The sequence below is a fragment of the Drosophila yakuba genome, chromosome 3R, assembly GCF_016746365.2.
Source record: "Drosophila yakuba strain Tai18E2 chromosome 3R, Prin_Dyak_Tai18E2_2.1, whole genome shotgun sequence".
Classification (NCBI taxonomy): domain Eukaryota; kingdom Metazoa; phylum Arthropoda; class Insecta; order Diptera; family Drosophilidae; genus Drosophila; species Drosophila yakuba.
In genome coordinates this window covers 3,802,211-3,820,474 of record NC_052530.2, presented here as the reverse complement: position 1 = coordinate 3,820,474, position 18,264 = coordinate 3,802,211, and the positions used below count along the sequence as shown (strand labels likewise).

Sequence of the window (18,264 nt, the reverse complement as noted above, 5' to 3'; positions counted from 1 at the left end):
CCTATTGGTTTACGTACTGACGACACGCACCGTACTGTCAGAGAGGAATCCAAGTAGAGCTCATAAGTATTTTCAAAAATAATCCAATTCCAGTAGTTCATTAATTAGACCAATTACTAGCCACACCGCTTATTTTTAACTACTTTGAATTTAAAATGAAAGAAGTGAAGGGAAAATGAAAATATAAAATGTGAAACAAAGTTACAGGAACTAATAGTTTATAGGGAATATGTATGAAAAGTCGGTAAATCACTTGATATTACTGTATATCGTGGGACACCCTGCCGTATGGGCAATATTTCCACTGGCCGAGATATCAAGTCGACTGCCTAATACTTCTAATAAACATTACTCCTGAAGGTTCTGGGTGTACCCACGAAATTTGTCACATTTGACGATTTTATTTATTATTTCCTCTTTGCTGTCTTCCTATAATGGTTGTACCGCGAATGGCAGCAACAAATACGAATGTACTTTTGAATATTAAATGAAAAAAAATGCTTTCATTGTTTGACAAGTTACATGGAAGCAAAGCATATAACTTTGAGCTTAGAAAACGTTTGAGCAATTAAGATATTTATACCCGTTACTCGTAGAGTAAAAGGGTATACTAGATTTGTTGAAAAGTTTGTAACAGACAGAAGGAACCGTATTCGACTATATACAGCTATATGCTATTATTAATCAGGACCAATAGTCAAACTCGTCAAATATATGACATATATATGTTAAATAAAAATTGTTATACTGTTTATTTTATTTTGATGATTTAAATGCCGATTGAAGTTTACTTATTTGTTTATTTCTGGGCCGGCTATCTTCTTTCTGGAATATTGCAACGACTTATTTATTCCTCATTTGTTATTGTTTCAATATATTGGTCTCTGGTGATTAGATCGGTTTATGTGGAAACTTTATGAGCATACTAATAAGCAGAACACATGCTTGAGGGAAGAACCCATTTGATTGCTGTGTGGTCCCAGGTTATTGATTGATTGACATAACAATTACCGAAATTCCGTCCCAAGCTTCAGTTAACACAGGGATTACAACCTCGAGAATTCTGCCAAAAACACTACTTATCCTGAGGAAATGAGAAATTTATAACTTCAACGTTATCCGGCTGTCAGACCAGCGTGGCACACCCATCTGCTCATATATGATCATCTCGTTAGTAGTGATGGAAGGAAGCAGCTGAGCGAAGGCAGGAAACAAGAACCTCCACCTTTTACGACAAGGACCATGGAATTCGGATGAAAGGGAGGCGGCTGTGCCACCTCGTCAGCCATTTCAATGAATTGATTCTTGGGGCGCGGAGGATTTTCACATTCTACAGATGACGCCATAATCTGTTTGCCAACAAAGCAATTACGTTTTAATCACAATAAACCAAATCCGTGGCCCGCCATTGACCACGGGTGCTCGGCAATTAAATCGAATTTACTCAAAACTTATAGGACAACAAGCGCTTTAATCAAAATCACACTCAAAATGTGGATACACACACAGGGCCCTCAGTATGTGTGAGGTATTTTGCCTATTTTTCGTTTTTTTTTTTATATATGCGGAAGCTGGGACAGCCAGGTTTCCGTGGGTTTTGTTTTTCCAGGTGCACATTTTCATCCTCACCAATCACCAAGTGGCCCACAAGCACATACACTCTCTTTTTAATATTTGGACATCTCGTAAACAAAAGAAAACGTGGAGCTTTAATAAAAAGCAAGCTGGGATGATTAATTTTGGGGATTCTGGGGGCGATTCTTTGAGAAACGAAAACGGTCTGCGAACACCGAGCGCTGGAGCGAAAATGTTGGCCCAAGTTCGCCGCAATCAGACCAAAAAGCTGGCCCTGAGCTTGCAGAAGCTTTTCCGCTTTTCCTCTTTTCCGCTCTCATTTCGAGTGGAATCCGGTCCACTTTCGCTCAACTTTTCTTTTCATTCATGGCTATGGCTTCTCCTTAGGCCAACCCTTTCCGCGCCCCTTTGACATGCTTTACGCATCAGCGCTGCGAATTAGCTGGGTTAGTAGTGGGACATTTGATAAACCCTTCTTTGTGCCTCCACTTGAATGCATTTGCTTAACATGGGTTGTGCATATTTGGCTTTGGATTTCCCTTTTTGCAAAAGCGCATTATTGCGAATTCTCCACCAGGTCAAGGTCGTCGGTGCGGCTTTCGCTTTCAGCTCCAACGAAAACTGGGCTCCAACAATACACCGTTTGGGTAGCTATTGCGAGCATTTCTTAAAATTTGTTTTATTTAGATGAGTGTGGCCTGGCAGTAAAGGGATTCGGTCTGCCAAAGCTAATGCGTTGGTTATTAACACAAAATAAAAGTTAGCCTGCTATGTTAGTTTCAGGTTATTATGTTTTCTTCAGAATAAATACCACTTATGACCACACAAGTTTACGAGTATAATTCCCGACCAAATATCGTGTATTATCTATAAGTCTAAGCTGCTGCGTAAAAATAACTTATCCTTACACCTCATGTAATAACATTAATTTTTTTAGACTTATAACCGGTTTCTTAATTTTATGTTAGCCTTCATTAACTGATAATACATTTAAAAGTTATACCCGTTACTCGTAGAATCAAATGGTATACTTAATTTGTTGAAAAGTATGTAACAGGCCGAAGGAAGCGTTTCCGACCATATAAAGTATATATATTCCTGATCAGAATCAAAAGCCGAGTCGATCTGGCCATGTTCGTCTGTCCGTCCGTCTGTACGTCCGTATGAACGTCGAGATCTAAGGAACTACAAAAAGCTAGAAAGTTGAGATTTAGCATACAGACTCCAGAAACATAGAAGCAGCGCAAGTTTGTCGATTCATGTTGCCACGCCCACTCTAACGCCCACACTTTTGAAAAATGTTTTGACATTTTTTCATGTCCGTCTGTCCGTCTGTGAACGTCGTGTTCTCAGGAACTATGGAAACTAGAGAGTTGAGCTTAAGTTTACAGTTTCAAGAGACATAGACGCAGTGCAAGTTTGTTGACCCATGCTGCCACGCCCACTCTAACGCCCTAACGTTGTTTTTTTTCAGTTTGCCCATTATAATTTTATTGCCAACGGACTGACCTAGCTCACTTTCGTAATCAAATTTATTGTCTTATGAGGATGAGGATTGTTCGCTATCGGCCTGTCAATTTGGGCGATATAAGCCAGTCAGACGATTGCAAACGGCTCTAAAAGCCATCAGTTAACCGACTAACCGGTGCGTAAATCAGCGTCTAACGGTCAAACAAATAGGAAAAGCTTGGGCTCAGTCACATGCGTGGGAAAAGCCAAACAACGCAGCAAACAGCCACAAGTGGTTGGCATGCAAACAGATGCAGACGTCGATGTCGTTGCTGGTTTTGTAGCAGCGACGCAGCGGGCGGTGGCAGTCAGCTGACCGCAATCGCGTGCGCCGCCAAACAGCTGCGAGACAGAGGGAGACAGAGGCAGAGAGCCGCTCTCCTGGCAGAGCGTTTGTTTACATGAGACTGCGCAGGCGTGGCTTAGCTTTGCACCAGCTTGGAAAGCTCACTCGGGGAGCTTAAAGCCCAAAAGTTAGGGATTTTTAGGGGAGCCTAGGAGCCTTTTCAGTAGTCGAGCAGCGCGCAAAGCACCACGTTGTCCTTTGCAGCCCCGGAAAAGCTAGGAAGGAAAAGCGAAAAAGCCAGGCGACGCGTTGAGCGAGCGTCGAAAAGTAGGCAACACAGCTCTTGCTGTCTGGTGCCACGGTACGTACGCGAAATTTGATGCAGGGCCAGTGAAATCCGATACGGAAAGCTAAGCCTGGGCGAAATATGTCAGAGAATCGAAATTAACAGAAATAACGGAATTAACGCTAGTTCTACCCAGTTTAAAACAACCGAAAATTGCCAGTGAAACAAAGGGATAAAAGTTCGTACCGTGTGCGTGGGATAAAAGTTTCCTCTTTGTGTGAGTGTGTGAGTGTGTGTGCGCGCAAAAAGAATAGAGAAAGCAAAGCATCCCGAAGGAGTGGCACACAAAGTGTTTGCATAACTTAACTCGCCATAGCCAACCACTACTTGGTTAAATGCCCCGAAATCTCAACAAAGGCAAGGACTGAAGAAATGGATATGCGGGATGAACATCCACGGTGGTAAATTAAAGCAATGTGTATTAGGACAAGACCTAAAGTCCACATACGACCCCAAGTAGTTTTTAGTGTGGCGGCACTGCCAGTTGAGGCGTGGTCGCGCCATTTTGTCATGGATTCCGTCCAGACAGCCCAGTGTATCGTGTGTTCCGTCGTCGTTTGCGTCCTGCTCATCATCACGGGGTTCCTCATATTCATCCTAAGTGTGTATGCCTTTGCCCCCCTTATGGATAAGGTGCAGCTCCGTCTTATAGAGACTAATGTGACCACCACAGAGAGGGACCCCATTTACGATTACGACTATAGTTGAGCTGGAGGGAAAACTTTCCCTATACTTGTTTAATTTTTGATTAAAGATTTCAAGATATTCACTCTAATAATTGACTTTGTACTCATTAGAATTATCCTATTTTTGTCAATTAGTTGACTTTTTGACTTTTAATTGACACCTACCTAATATTTAAGCATAACTAAGTTATTTGAGCATAAATGAGTTATGGTCAGTATGGTAATTCGTTACCATAAGATAATCTAATATAATATATACGGTAAATGTATATTTAACACAGTTATTTGAAAAATTGTTAATATAAGGGGTATTTGATAGGAAACATCTTACATCTAAACCTCATCCTCAGAAGCGAGATATAAATACTCCCAAAGAACTCGAAAGTCCGTTGAGCAAATAAGAATATTTCTTGAATCCTTTCCTTTGTCCTAAATCCAAATAGTTTTTCAAGCCCATCGAATTGTTGGGCATTAGGCACCTTACCAACGATTACCCGAATGGGAAATTCGGGGTAGTGAGCAACATCAATGTGCAATGCTTAAAATCGTGCATTGAAAGATCCAACACGCTTTCGTACATCTGTTTGGCAATTCGTGTGTGAAAAATGCCCCCGAAAATTGCCTACGAAGAGATGCTGCAAAGTACACAAAATATAAAATGGGAATCGCACACAATGGGCCACGAATGTCGGAGCTGCCAGGCGGAGAAGGGACTTCTTCGACTTGCTTATTGGCTCAGATGGGTTTCCCGTTAAATGGAAAAGTGGCAGGACTGAATTGGCATGGGCAGAAGCTAAAGGGATAAAGGTCATAGAAACAGGGCGTGAATGCGAACGAGGCGGGCGAAGGGCTAAGGGCGACAGTGTTTGGCTCAAAGTTTTGGACCTTTTTATCGAAGCTTTTGTCTGCGGTCGAGTCCTTGGAGAGTTTTTCTGCCTGTCGGATCGCACATAAAACAATTCCCGTCTACGGAGGGCAAATTAAATTATCTTGAATTGGCCAGCGGGAGAAATTACTCGGCCATTCGCTCGGCGAACCGATCAATATAGTCCCAATTGAGCTCTAACCGATTTACGGCGGAGTCAAACAATCTGAACCCCTATTGTGGTTGCATGTTCATTGGCAACTTTTGCTGTTTGGAACCGCTACCTGCGTGTCGCTGGATCCCAAGTTCGAAAACCGCTGCAAGTATTTTAACGAGGCATGATCAAATGCGAGCCGCCGCCGAGCTTGCCAGTTCGAATTACACTGGAGCTGGTGAAACCACCGCCCCCGCCCCCGGTTCCCCCAACTGCTCCGTCCTCCTCGTCACACAAATCCCTATGCACCAGCACCACACCAGCAATCTGCAATCCCCGCACACTCTGCACCAACACGAAAATTAAATAAAATGCCGGACGTAGCACGTTCGCTATGTTAAATAGTTGAACAAACGAGGGAAAATCTCACAAGGAAAATTTTCACGAGGGAAATCCTCACTGAGGCTCTGCAGAAGTTAGAATGCCCTTTCAAATCGTAAGGTGTTATAGTTTCTGCATGTAAATGCAATAAACATGCAATACTTAGCCTATAAATCTCACAGAACCAGTAATCTGCCTGTTTATATTGCTAAATATTTTCGATTTACATAAGTTCAAAACCTTTCGATAGATTTCACGTCCCTTGTATATGTTACAACTAATGTTTTAATTCTAATCGTTAATTTATAAAGCAAATATTAAATTCAATTACATTTAAAATGGCGACGTTACATCGCGAATACCCTAATACCTGCTGTATCAATGGACGTGCAAAAATTCGAATGGCGAGCAAATCGAAGTGTGAAATTCATAAGAAACCTTGTCGAAAGTATAACCCGTGTCTAATGAGATATATACGATTTATTTTACACATAGCTGACAGTATATATTAAATGTTTAATTTGGGAATTGTGTTAGCTTCAACAAAAAAGAAAGTAGCACATTTCCTTGGGGAAATTTTGTGCGCTGTTCAGCCATATGTATGCTGGAAGCTTTTAAACTGTGGAGGTCTAATCAACTATTTATGGGGATTAATAGAATATGAGAGCAGCAGAACGGGGAAGTGCGGGTAAAGTAAGAATCCTTTAAGAATCATTTATCATGAGTAATGAGGAGCAGGGCACACGTGCTGAACGTCCTTTTCAGCAATTCGGCCTTTCAATAAAGGTCTGGGCCCTGTCTGGTGGCTCAAAGCTATTGAAAAGCTAAGAGACCTCGGCTCACCTGGGCAGAAAAAAACCTGCAGCACACAGATACACAGGCACACACTGACACTCGACTGGCGCTGATGACAGCACTCGGCTCCTCATTCAGTCCGCTTCATTGATAACACCCGACCTCTGCATCCGAACACAAACACTCTCTTTAATTGCAGCCAAGTGGGCTTTGCACATTTTGTATAAATTGAGTTAAAACAGGGGTTTCAACTTCATATGAATAACAAAATCATTCTGCACATTTTTTAGGTTTTCAAATAATGATTGATTTCATTTTAGGTGCTTGTTATTAAAAAGGATATAGCTGTTAAGTGCCAACTTTCTTATTTAATAACTGCCCAAAAAAATAAAACTACAATTAAATACTGTTGCGCACTAGCGTTTCAAAATAGGAATATGTAAATTTTCTAGCCTGTTGATCAAACAACTTGCAAATTACTTCTTAATTGACTAGTTATCTTTAATAAACGAAACTTACTATCTATTTGTCCCTCCACTTTTATAAGAAAGTAATTTGTTGGACAATGCATATATTATATTGTGAAAATAATTTAACCATTAACCCAATCATGATTAAATGAAAACCCAGAAGAACCCAAGTGCCAATTCAAAAAAAAAAAAAATGAGGCCAAAGAGCACTTTTGCCATAAAAGGCAATATTTTTAACCCAGGCAGTTAAATGAAAATCAACCTATGCAGCAGGCTCAACATGTCCAATTTGTTGACCCTCCACTTGGGACCCCCGACTATCTGATACCCGTTACTAAGCTAATGGAAGTGCGTAGGAGAGAATTCAGCCCTTACAGTTTTTGGCGGTTTATGGGCGTTAGAGTATGCGTCGCAAAAAATGAAAAATATCAAAAAATTTCAAGAATCAAGAATTTCAAGAAATCAAGAATATATTATATGGTCGGAAACGCTTCTTTCTATCTGTTACATACCTGTCAACGAATCTAGTATACCCTTTTAATCTGCGGGTATAAAAATTGATTAATTTAAAAAAAATCTAAAATCTAAGTGTTTGTAAATCAAACACGCACATCATAATCAGTCACTAGAATCTTAACTTTCTAGCTTTTATAGTTCCTGAAACCTTGACATTCATATGGACGTCCAGAGGTACGAACACGGTAACGGCTTGATCAAGAATATACAGTGTGTTTATACCCGTTACTCATAGCGTAATGCTCTAGTCGCATTTTCTCTTTTTTTTCGGAGCTTTATGTTTTAAAATTGAAAAAAAAAATTCACAGGTTACGGTACGGTAGAGAGCAGATTTTTTTGTTACAAAGATAATTCGATGGCATTAATGTTTGAATATAACTTCAGGCAAACGACCGCCACGTGAGTTTTTCGACCACTTTTTCAAGCATCAAGCTGAATTTTGTATGGCTTGAGACCCAAATATTTGCGAATGATTTTTCACTATGTCGATGGGCAGAACTGTAACTTCTGCGCACGGTGACGAATTGGTGCTTTTGGGACTTCTGTTACACTGGCCTCAACCGCCGCAATATTTTTTTTAGTGCGCACTCTGCGAAGTCTAGTCGGTGGCCGGAGGTCCAAAATAGTGAATTGGGTGCGAAACTACACGATAGTATTGCGCACAGTCTGAATTGATGGCCGATCAGGAGCACCACAAAACGAGCGAAGCAAGCGGTGAACTTTCACAGACTACTTCTGATTTTCGAATAAAAATTCAACTATTTGGTATCGCTGCTCAGCTGTTAACCTATTCATCGTGAATTGCCAAACCAAACTAAACATAAAGCACTCGACAGATGTCATTATTGAAAAAAAACCTTAAAAACCCCATATAAAACGTTTCCTTCTGCCTGTTACATATTTTGCAACGACTCCGGTATACCCCTTTTCCTTACCACCGAGTGACGGGTATAAAACAGTGATATTACTATGAACAAATGCAAATTAAAAGTATGACTATATTGCTTAGTCATTTCTTAATTATATTTATATATTTATTATATATTTCTTAAATAAATTCATTTAAACAGTTTTCGTATAACAACAAGCAACCCTAATCACCACAAAACAATTTTTTAAGCATTAGGTATATAGAAATGTTTTAGTTGAAATCAACATTAGAATTTTGGTAGTTATGACCGATTTAGTTAAGGATTTATTTAGCTTGGCTAAGTAACATATACAAATGTGAATCCCAAAATACAGTTCTGTAAGTATGCTACTTTGAAAACCATATCCAGTGCACTGTGGGAAAATTTACCACTTTTTCGGCCGAAAATGAATAAATATAGAACGTAGAAAGATATTTGGTTTGACTTTTTTGTATTGGGTTACGTTAGCCACCCTCTATTATAATTCCAAAAAGGCTAGGCACTGCCCCCCATATTTTTTGTAGTTTATGACTGGAGTTATAAAGTGAAAAATATTTAGTTTATGGTTCTTCTGGTATGTATATGTTGTTTATTTCTGGTATGAAACACTAAAGATTGATCTATTGATAGTATATTTAATATGATATTTATCTCCCGACTTTTAGAGCACAGTGCAGGGCCGCCTCTATCCCCTGATAAATCAGTTGGATTTATATTTTTTCCTTTATTTTTCTTTTTGAGTAAGAAAGAAGTGGTTGCGGCCTCGTCTTGCAACTGCCACTGCAACGTAATTGAATCTCAGCGGATTTCTTGCCCTTTCGCTTTGATATACTTTCAATTATTCTGCGAAAGCGGAGGCAAGAGCGAAATCAAAATCAAATCAAACCGAAAAGCGAGGCCGTGACTGCTAGATAATAGCTATCGCGGTAATTAGCCTATCGGTGTGTTCTCGATAGGCTTACTGCCTTATGACCTACTTAAATGGGCGGCAAGCCCTTTGGGAACCAGAAAAACCAGTAACTGTGCTCGATTGGCAACAGGTTATCGTTGTCGTGGAATACTCACCGCAGAATGTGAAAATATCCCTTGTAGAAATGCGGCAATGTATTGAGATTGGTATTGAATCATCCGACAATAGACGACGATCATAAATCGAATTTGACTTTATATTTATTTTATAAAAATGTAAACACTCGCGGGCACTCGAAAGAACTGTATATATTTTCACCTTGAGTGCGCGCACTCAGCCGAGGAAAAGAGAGAGAATAAGAATAAGTGGGAATACAGCGAGGAAGAATAAGAAGAGCGGCAAAATCAGCACACAATAACAATAACAATGCCGTGGCAGCGACGTCGCGACGTCGGCAAAAGCAGCGGCAAACAATTCCGGTTATGAGAAAGAGATACAGCATGCGAAACGTCAACAATTGGAACACACTCTAGCAGCGAAGTCGCAGCGCAGCAGCAGCACAAGCAAACAAAACGATTTCTACGCACTTTTCTCACACACGCCCGTGGCGTTCAGGCCAACAAATTGGCCAGCATTTCGGGCAAATTACCCTCTCGAAGCGTACGAAAATGCAATTTTCCAGGGCGCCGCGTCATGCGCGACGTCGTGTACCGTACCGCTCAGCTCCTCCGTCTCCCTCACTCCAACGAAGTGCCAGCGCAGCGCAGATAAGACGGACCGACGCGAACAAACCACAGAAAAAACACGTCCGACTGAAAGCGCGGTCGAGCAACAAGTGCTTGATAGCCGCCTCACCATATGATCAATTAGTGTGACCGCGCGAAAAGTACTACCGTAAATAATTTGGATTTGAACTCTTTTATTACAGATATATAGAATTATTGTTTTGAGCTAGTCAATTGCATCTACCATAGATAAGAAAGGGTATCAATATGTGCCTAAAATTCGGATAATACATTAGCTGGGAGAGCACGGAAAATTGCTTACATACAAAACTATATATACCAACATCGTAATGTTAGCATAGCAGCAACAAGATATCTTTTTGAAACGAAGTAAATATTACTTATTAAATGTTGACAAGCCTACCCGCATCTGCAGCTTGAAATACATTTGATCAATTTTACTTACTGACATTTTAATAAAGCGACAGGGGCTTCCAACAAATATTTGGTTTTATATGATGAAATGGTCACCCCAACGATCTTTATATTCAATTTTCCGCGATCTGGCAGCTTCGAAGTCTTCATAACATGCCGCGCTTTTAAAGTCAAGCCCTTTAAGCAATGCGGATACAAAAATTTGAATTGGGGTAACTTTAAGAAATCTGGTATTTTAGAAATAGCCTTGCTGTATGGGAAAAAGGATAATGACATTAATATTGGTATTTCAACTTTTTTACCTGCAGAAAATGCTGGATGTTTGCTTGAGAATCCATTGAAATCGTCGCACAATACACCTCGTTTATCCTCCCCCAAAAACTATAGAATTTCGCAAAATGGCTGTCGCTGGGTTTGTTTTTTGTTGGCCATTGTTGGGGCTCACCATTGTTCTTCTGGTGGCGCCAATTGATGCCGCCCAGAGGCACACTGCCTCGGATAATCCCTCGACGTACAACATCGGCGGCGTACTGAGCAATTCCGACAGCGAGGAGCACTTTAGCACCACTATAAAGGCAAGCCCATTGACTAACTAGATTCTCCAAATATCTAAATGCGATAATCACTGTTTCCAATCAAACTACAGCACCTCAACTTCGATCAGCAGTATGTGCCGCGGAAGGTCACCTACTATGATAAGACCATCCGCATGGATAAGAATCCTATCAAGACCGTCTTTAATGTGTGCGACAAGCTAATCGAGAATCGGGTAAGTCGGTGTCCAAATGCAATTGCCTGTTCATTTCCGACCTCACCATCGCTTTAATTACACAAAATCTGTGTGTAGATATTTAACCCGACCTGATCCGATTCGTTTCCATGATTCAAGGAGAAAAGACTCGGAAACAGGATAATGACGAACGGTAATACGCCAGCAGATTTCAATATCCATAAGCTAATCAACTGGAACTCTTAGAGCGAAAGAATGCTTAAGTGTGCAAATTGAAATATAAATATGACACTTTACTTTTAGTTCTTATGTAACAGGTTAGCAAGTTCGAGCTATTAGCAAGCTGAGATTTATTTGAACATTTCCAAAGAGAAAAAAGCTGTCAAAAATGTATTATTCATGGTCTGTTTAAGCTTAGTGCTTTATAATGTTTTTTAATATTAATGCTGTCAAGTTTGAATGTAGACAGTAGTCACTGGTCACTTCTTTTAAATAATATCAATTATTTAGTTTATTCGATTACAAACTTCTGGTTAAAAACTTAAAGATCTATTCAAATGAAATGTGGTTTTTAATCGTAACGCACTGTGCAATCAATCAACTCAACATACAGGCCTTCTCACAAACTGGATTCTCGTGCAATAAATTATCGCTGTCATGCACAAAGAGTGTCCGAAAAATCCGAATGACAAAAAGCATTTTAGCTCTTAAAGTGCAATGCACCCATCAGTTCAAAACTGCGTCACTGAAAGCTGAAACACTTTTTTCAGCCAATTTCCGGCAAACTGGTTGGCAAGCCATATTGGTTATCTTAGGATTCCATCCATCACATTTCAAATCTTATACCACATTTCTCATGAGCGTCTGTTTATTGGGGTGGCCATCCTAAGCAGACCATTCACGCCCACTGGACCAGGTCCAAATCAATATCTGTTTCGGGGTGTCATCGTTTGTCATCATAAATGTAAGGATGAATTTATCATGTCAGTACCCAAAATGCGCGTCCACTGCCAACCTTTTATTACCCAGATAAACAAATGAACTGCCATTGACTTCATGGAATGGAAGATGTGAAAAGTGCGTTTCGAAACTGTAGGATTCGGAAATTCATTTACATGTATTAGAGATTTGTTTGAAGTCAACTAATGTCTGTTTATGCGGATTCACAATTCACACCTTCATTTACATCTCGGCGCCATTTACACTTCCGCCCACATCGACCCATTGCCAGTAGTCCTTCCCTTTGGCATCCTCCCTTCATTGCTTATTTCCACTGATTTTGTACTCCGTCACCCGTCCCCGTCCCCGTCCCCGTCCCCGTCCCCTTCTTCCACTTCCCGGCACCCTTTTCTTTTCCATCCGCAGGTGTACGCCGTAGTCGTTTCGCATGAGCAAACCTCAGGTGATTTGTCGCCGGCGGCCGTGAGTTATACAAGCGGATTCTATTCAATTCCCGTCATTGGCATCTCCTCGCGGGACGCGGCCTTCTCCGACAAGAACATCCACGTCTCCTTCCTGCGGACGGTGCCCCCTTACTACCACCAAGCGGATGTCTGGCTGGAGATGCTCAGCCACTTTGCGTACACGAAGGTAGGTTCCAGGGTCTCCGAGTTGGCATCTGCCACCTGAAAGGCTGCTCCCAAATTTGAATTATTGACTTATTAAGTTATTCCGTTATCTGCTCCACTGGCGACAGGTTATCATTATCCACAGCTCCGACACGGATGGTCGGGCCATCCTGGGTCGTTTTCAGACCACTTCCCAGACCTACTACGACGACGTGGATGTGCGTGCCACCGTGGAGCTGATTGTCGAGTTCGAGCCCAAGCTGGAGAGCTTCACCGAACACCTCATCGACATGAAGACCGCCCAGTCCAGGGTCTACCTGATGTACGCCAGGTGAGTTCCTCTAACTCGAGTCAGAAATCTCGTTCGATTTTGTTGCCGTTCACCGAACATAGTTTTTCTTTACCAAGAAACGATACTTAATTAAATTCATAAGCTTGTGTACAAGCTTTCGAATCCTAAGAGTCCTAAATGATTTAATGCCTTAAAGGTTTAATGTCGGATGGAAATTATATGTAAGACATGCCAGTTAACTATTGCAGCTGCATTGCAGACGCATTACCTACTTCGGATAACTGTTTAATACTACCCGTTAATCGTAGAGTAAAAGGGATTGGTTAGATTGGCTTAAAAGTATGTAACAGGCACAACTAAGCGAGTCGATCAGGCCATGTCCGTCTGTCCGTCCGTTTGTCCGTCTGTCTGTCCGTCCGTATGAACGTCGAGATCTCAGGAACTGTAAAAGCTAAAAAGTTGAGACTCACATGTAGACTTCAGTGAAATAGACGCAGCGCAAGTTTGTCGATTCATGTTGCTACGCCCAGTCTAACGCCCACAAGCCGCACAAAAGTTGTCACGCCCACACTTATGAAAAAAATTGTCATATTTTTTCACATTTTTGTTAGTCTTGTAAATTTCAGATAGTCGGGGAACTCGACTGTAGCGTTCTGTCTTGTTTTATTTTGAAGCCCATCAGTCAATTGTCAATTCACAATAAAGTTTTTTTGTTGTGCTCCGTAAATTATTGTCAATGGAAAAGCGGCGTACACAAGATTACTAAGATCAAATTCCAGCATGCGAGTGCCTTTGACTAAGCAACTGGTCGTTTCTGCTTTTTATCAAAAGGAGGCAACGATGTTCTATCCGTTTACGTATTTTTATTATTACTATTATTAAATGAATATTATGCGTGGGATGTTTTCTTGGTTAGCAAATGATAAACAGAGTTTGCTAAGGTCTATCTATGGATATAACAATAACTATTTGCAAATCAAAAAAAAAAAAAGGTTCGCTGGTTAATTAGCACAGCTTGTGATTTCTATTGGTTAAAATTTAATGTTCAAATACGTATCGTGTGAACGAATTTTTGGAATACTTTAGTGTACGATACAAATCCAGCAAGTCTATACAAATCATGTATGGAATTCCGACATTATAATTTCCATGGTTTTTTTGTGTATTTCACATTCATCCGCAGCACGGAGGATGCCCAGGTAATCTTCCGCGATGCCGGGGAATACAATATGACTGGAGAGGGTCATGTGTGGATTGTGACGGAGCAGGCGCTGTTCTCCAACAACACTCCGGACGGAGTGCTGGGTCTCCAGCTGGAGCACGCCCACAGTGACAAGGGACACATCAGGGTAAGAGCTCCTTCTGCTCCTAAGATTCTTAGTAAGTGCTAAGTGCTATTTTTGGTAACCAACAGGACAGCGTTTACGTATTGGCGTCGGCCATCAAGGAGATGATTTCCAACGAGACCATTGCTGAGGCTCCCAAGGATTGCGGCGATTCGGCTGTGAACTGGGAATCGGGTTCGTAATCTTTATGGTACTTTGATGTGGTCATGGTGTTTTAAAGTTTATATCATCCCTAACATCTGACAGGCAAGCGGCTGTTTCAGTACCTCAAGAGCCGTAATATCACCGGCGAAACGGGTCAGGTTGCCTTCGATGACAATGGTGATCGGATCTACGCCGGCTATGATGTGATCAACATTCGGGAGCAGCAGAAAAAGCACGTGGTTGGAAAGTTCAGCTACGACAGTGTAGGTTACTTCTTGTATTTTCTAAGTTATCAAGACGTGATCCCTTTAAAATAACTAACAGATGCGGGCCAAGATGAGGATGAGGATAAACGACAGCGAGATCATTTGGCCGGGGAAGCAGCGCCGGAAGCCAGAGGGCATCATGATTCCCACCCATTTAAAGCTGCTGACCATCGAGGAAAAGCCCTTTGTCTACGTGCGGCGCATGGGCGACGATGAGTTTCGGTGTGAGCCGGATGAGCGTCCATGTCCGCTGTTCAACAATTCGGATGCCACAGGTGGGTGCTTCAACTCCTCATTAAACTCATTAAACAGGTCTACAAGAAAAAATGTATACTTCTTAATTGTTTGTTTATTAAATATCAGTTGCATAAGTTAATTTATATAAACTTACCCTTTCCGCCGACAGCCAACGAGTTTTGCTGCCGCGGCTATTGCATTGACCTGCTTATCGAGCTGTCCAAGCGGATCAACTTCACCTACGACCTAGCCCTTTCGCCGGATGGGCAGTTCGGGCACTACATCCTGCGGAACAGCACGGGAGCGATGACGCTGCGCAAGGAGTGGACAGGCCTCATCGGGGAGCTGGTCAACGAACGTGCCGAGTAAGCTCATGCGGGATTTGCCAGCATGCGACTTCTACTAATAGGACTTCCATTTAGCATGATCGTGGCACCACTAACCATCAATCCGGAGCGTGCCGAGTACATTGAATTCTCGAAGCCATTCAAATACCAAGGCATTACAATACTCGAGAAGAAACCGTCACGATCGAGTACTCTCGTGTCTTTCTTGCAGCCGTTTAGTAACACGCTATGGATCTTGGTAATGGTGTCGGTCCATGTTGTGGCGCTCGTGCTCTACCTGCTGGACAGGTGAGTGAATCCTAGGGTAAACCCATCTCCCAAACACCCACCCAAGCTAAAGTGAAGCAAAGTAGAGGGCTGCTGCATTGGACGGTTGAATGGCAGCTAAACCTCGCCTGGACTGGAGATCCGGATCCTATTAACCACACGTTTCCAATTCCAAATTTTCGAACTCAGATTCTCGCCGTTCGGACGCTTCAAGCTCTCGCACTCAGACAGCAACGAGGAGAAAGCCCTTAACCTCAGCTCCGCGGTGTGGTTTGCCTGGGGAGTCCTGCTAAACAGCGGGATAGGCGAGGGCACGCCCCGCAGCTTCTCCGCCCGGGTGCTGGGTATGGTATGGGCCGGATTTGCCATGATCATCGTTGCCTCGTACACCGCCAACCTCGCCGCCTTCCTCGTGCTGGAGCGTCCCAAGACCAAGCTAAGCGGCATCAATGACGCCCGGCTGCGAAACACTATGGAAAACCTAACCTGCGCCACCGTCAAGGGCTCCTCCGTGGACATGTACTTCCGTCGCCAAGTGGAGCTCTCCAACATGTACCGCACCATGGAGGCCAATAACTACGCCACCGCCGAGCAGGCTATTCAGGATGTGAAGAAGGGGTAACGATTGCATCAGGCCGCCGATCCTTATCGTAGCTGAGCGTAGCATCGCATGTCATGGCACCACCTTCCAGAACCAGACTACAACTATACAACTACTTTTACTCACTCTCCAATATGCCACCTTCAGTTCGATTTAGTCCACCTAACGCCACTGTCTCTATCTTTGTCTGTCTCTCTATCTCTCTTGCTCTCTCACTCTCTGTTTCGATCTATTAGATATGATATATGATTTGTAATCGTTAGTGTTTGTGTTGGTTTTGCCTCCTTATTATCCGCACTTATACGATATTGAATTTCCATATCGTAGCATCTTTATGTCTGAAGTCCTCGCAGATCGTTTTGAAAGTGGGGTATATTAATATCGAATTTTTATTGGTCTTTTCAAAAAATACCTAATAATTGCCAAGTGTTACAATACAACTGATTTTTTATTATTTTGTTTAACTTAATTAGTTACATATTATATATCTGTAGTTGTATTAACCCGTTGTACTAGATTGGTTGAAAAATAACTGATAGGTAATAGGCGATTCGATCTGTCTGTCTGTCCGTCCGCATGAACTTTGGGATTTTGGGAACATACTCGGGAAAATAGCTATAAGCCGATCGCTATGTAAAAGTGTGCACAAAAGCCATCTGTAACGAATTAGTAAAAGCTATTTTTGTATAGTTTTGATAGGGATAGTATCCTTTGAAGCATCTTTGAAGTTTCGGCCAACGAAGCTACCCTATCTTTCTAGTTTCTTAAACATTTCTTTCTACATGTTGAACCCCATCCCGATCCATACAGTACAAGCAATAACAATAACGTTCGATTACGTCCACAGCAAGCTTATGGCCTTCATCTGGGACTCATCTCGCCTGGAGTACGAAGCCTCGAAGGATTGTGAACTGGTTACTGCCGGAGAGCTGTTCGGACGAAGTGGTTACGGGATTGGACTCCAAAAGGGTTCTCCCTGGACGGATGCGGTCACGCTAGCTATCTTGGAATTCCACGAAAGTATGAGTTACACATACATTGTATCATTGAAAGGCATCTTATGACTTTTTTCAGGCGGGTTTATGGAAAAACTGGACAAACAGTGGATATTTCACGGGCACGTCCAGCAAAACTGCGAGCTTTTTGAGAAGACGCCCAACACTCTGGGTCTTAAAAACATGGCGGGAGTGTTCATACTGGTGGGTGTGGGCATTGCCGGCGGCGTGGGCCTCATCATCATCGAGGTCATCTACAAGAAGCACCAGGTCAAGAAGCAGAAGCGCCTGGACATTGCCCGACATGCGGCGGACAAGTGGCGGGGCACCATAGAGGTAGGTACTCAACACATTCTTAACAAGAGCAATAGGCCATTACTTATCTTCCCAGAAACGAAAGACTATTCGTGCCTCCCTTGCGATGCAACGACAGTACAACGTGGGCTTGAACTCCACCCATGCCCCGGGCACCATCAGTCTGGCAGTGGACAAGCGCCGCTATCCTCGCCTCGGTCAGCGATTGGGACCGGAGAGAGCCTGGCCAGGAGACGCGGCCGACGTGCTTCGCATCCGTCGGCCCTACGAACTGGGCAAGCCTGGCCAGAGTCCGAAGGTGATTGCCACCAACCAGCCGGGAATGCCCATGCCCATGCTGGGCAAGACACGGCCCCAGCAGAGTGTCCTGCCCCCTCGCTACTCGCCCGGATACACCAGCGATGTATCGCATCTGGTTGTTTAAGTTAACATTTTGGCAAAGCAGCTAGAACTTGGAAATCAAGAGTTATCATAGCTTACCTTATGGCGATTGCCAGATAAGGAGAATTTATTTATAGCAAATTGATTGTTATCGCTGAAAGAAATGGACAGGACCAAAAGGACAATTAGCAATTCGATTAGTTAAATCTTA

The 18,264-nt window shown here is 42.4% G+C and overlaps 3 protein-coding genes across 12 annotated transcripts in view; 2 read left to right on the top strand and 1 right to left on the bottom strand.

Moving 5' to 3' along the window:
• The window catches only part of LOC6535420 (inositol 1,4,5-trisphosphate receptor), a 22,563-nt gene extending 12,337 nt beyond the window's left edge, over positions 1 to 10,226 (bottom strand). For 2 of the 8 annotated variants that reach the window (XM_039376313.2, XM_039376314.2), the window contains exon 1: positions 18 to 2,259. The gene's annotated coding sequence lies outside the window, so the exon portion shown is untranslated. Of the gene's footprint in view, positions 1 to 17; positions 2,260 to 9,559 lie in introns of those variants that run through there. The other 6 variants (XM_039376309.2, XM_039376308.2, XM_039376310.2 and 3 more) reach the window with 6 other exon arrangements.
• LOC6535418 (glutamate [NMDA] receptor subunit 1) lies at positions 3,582 to 18,264 on the top strand. 2 transcript variants are annotated; one of them, XM_015191659.3, is made up of 15 exons: positions 3,582 to 3,731; positions 10,873 to 11,139; positions 11,211 to 11,333; positions 12,660 to 12,884; positions 12,991 to 13,193; positions 14,338 to 14,503; positions 14,569 to 14,674; positions 14,747 to 14,907; positions 14,969 to 15,185; positions 15,317 to 15,512; positions 15,570 to 15,782; positions 15,951 to 16,379; positions 17,210 to 17,382; positions 17,437 to 17,693; positions 17,749 to 18,264. In XM_015191659.3, exons 2-15 carry the CDS (start codon positions 10,963 to 10,965, stop codon positions 18,094 to 18,096), a joined length of 2,994 nt encoding a protein of 997 aa, XP_015047145.1. In that variant the 5' UTR covers positions 3,582 to 3,731; positions 10,873 to 10,962; the 3' UTR covers positions 18,097 to 18,264. The 2 variants fall into 2 exon arrangements, with proteins under 2 accessions (XP_015047145.1, XP_015047146.1); XM_015191660.3 differs by lacking the exon at positions 3,582 to 3,731 and adding an exon at positions 3,980 to 4,117.
• Positions 3,994 to 4,491, top strand: LOC120321953. Of its 2 annotated transcripts, none has more exons than XM_039376317.1 (2): positions 3,994 to 4,117; positions 4,174 to 4,491. In XM_039376317.1, the coding sequence occupies exons 1-2, from the start codon at positions 4,102 to 4,104 to the stop codon at positions 4,422 to 4,424; spliced, it is 267 nt and encodes an 88-aa protein (XP_039232251.1). In that variant the 5' UTR covers positions 3,994 to 4,101; the 3' UTR covers positions 4,425 to 4,491. The 2 variants fall into 2 exon arrangements, with proteins under 2 accessions (XP_039232251.1, XP_039232252.1); XM_039376318.1 differs by having other exon boundaries at positions 4,013 to 4,117; positions 4,177 to 4,491.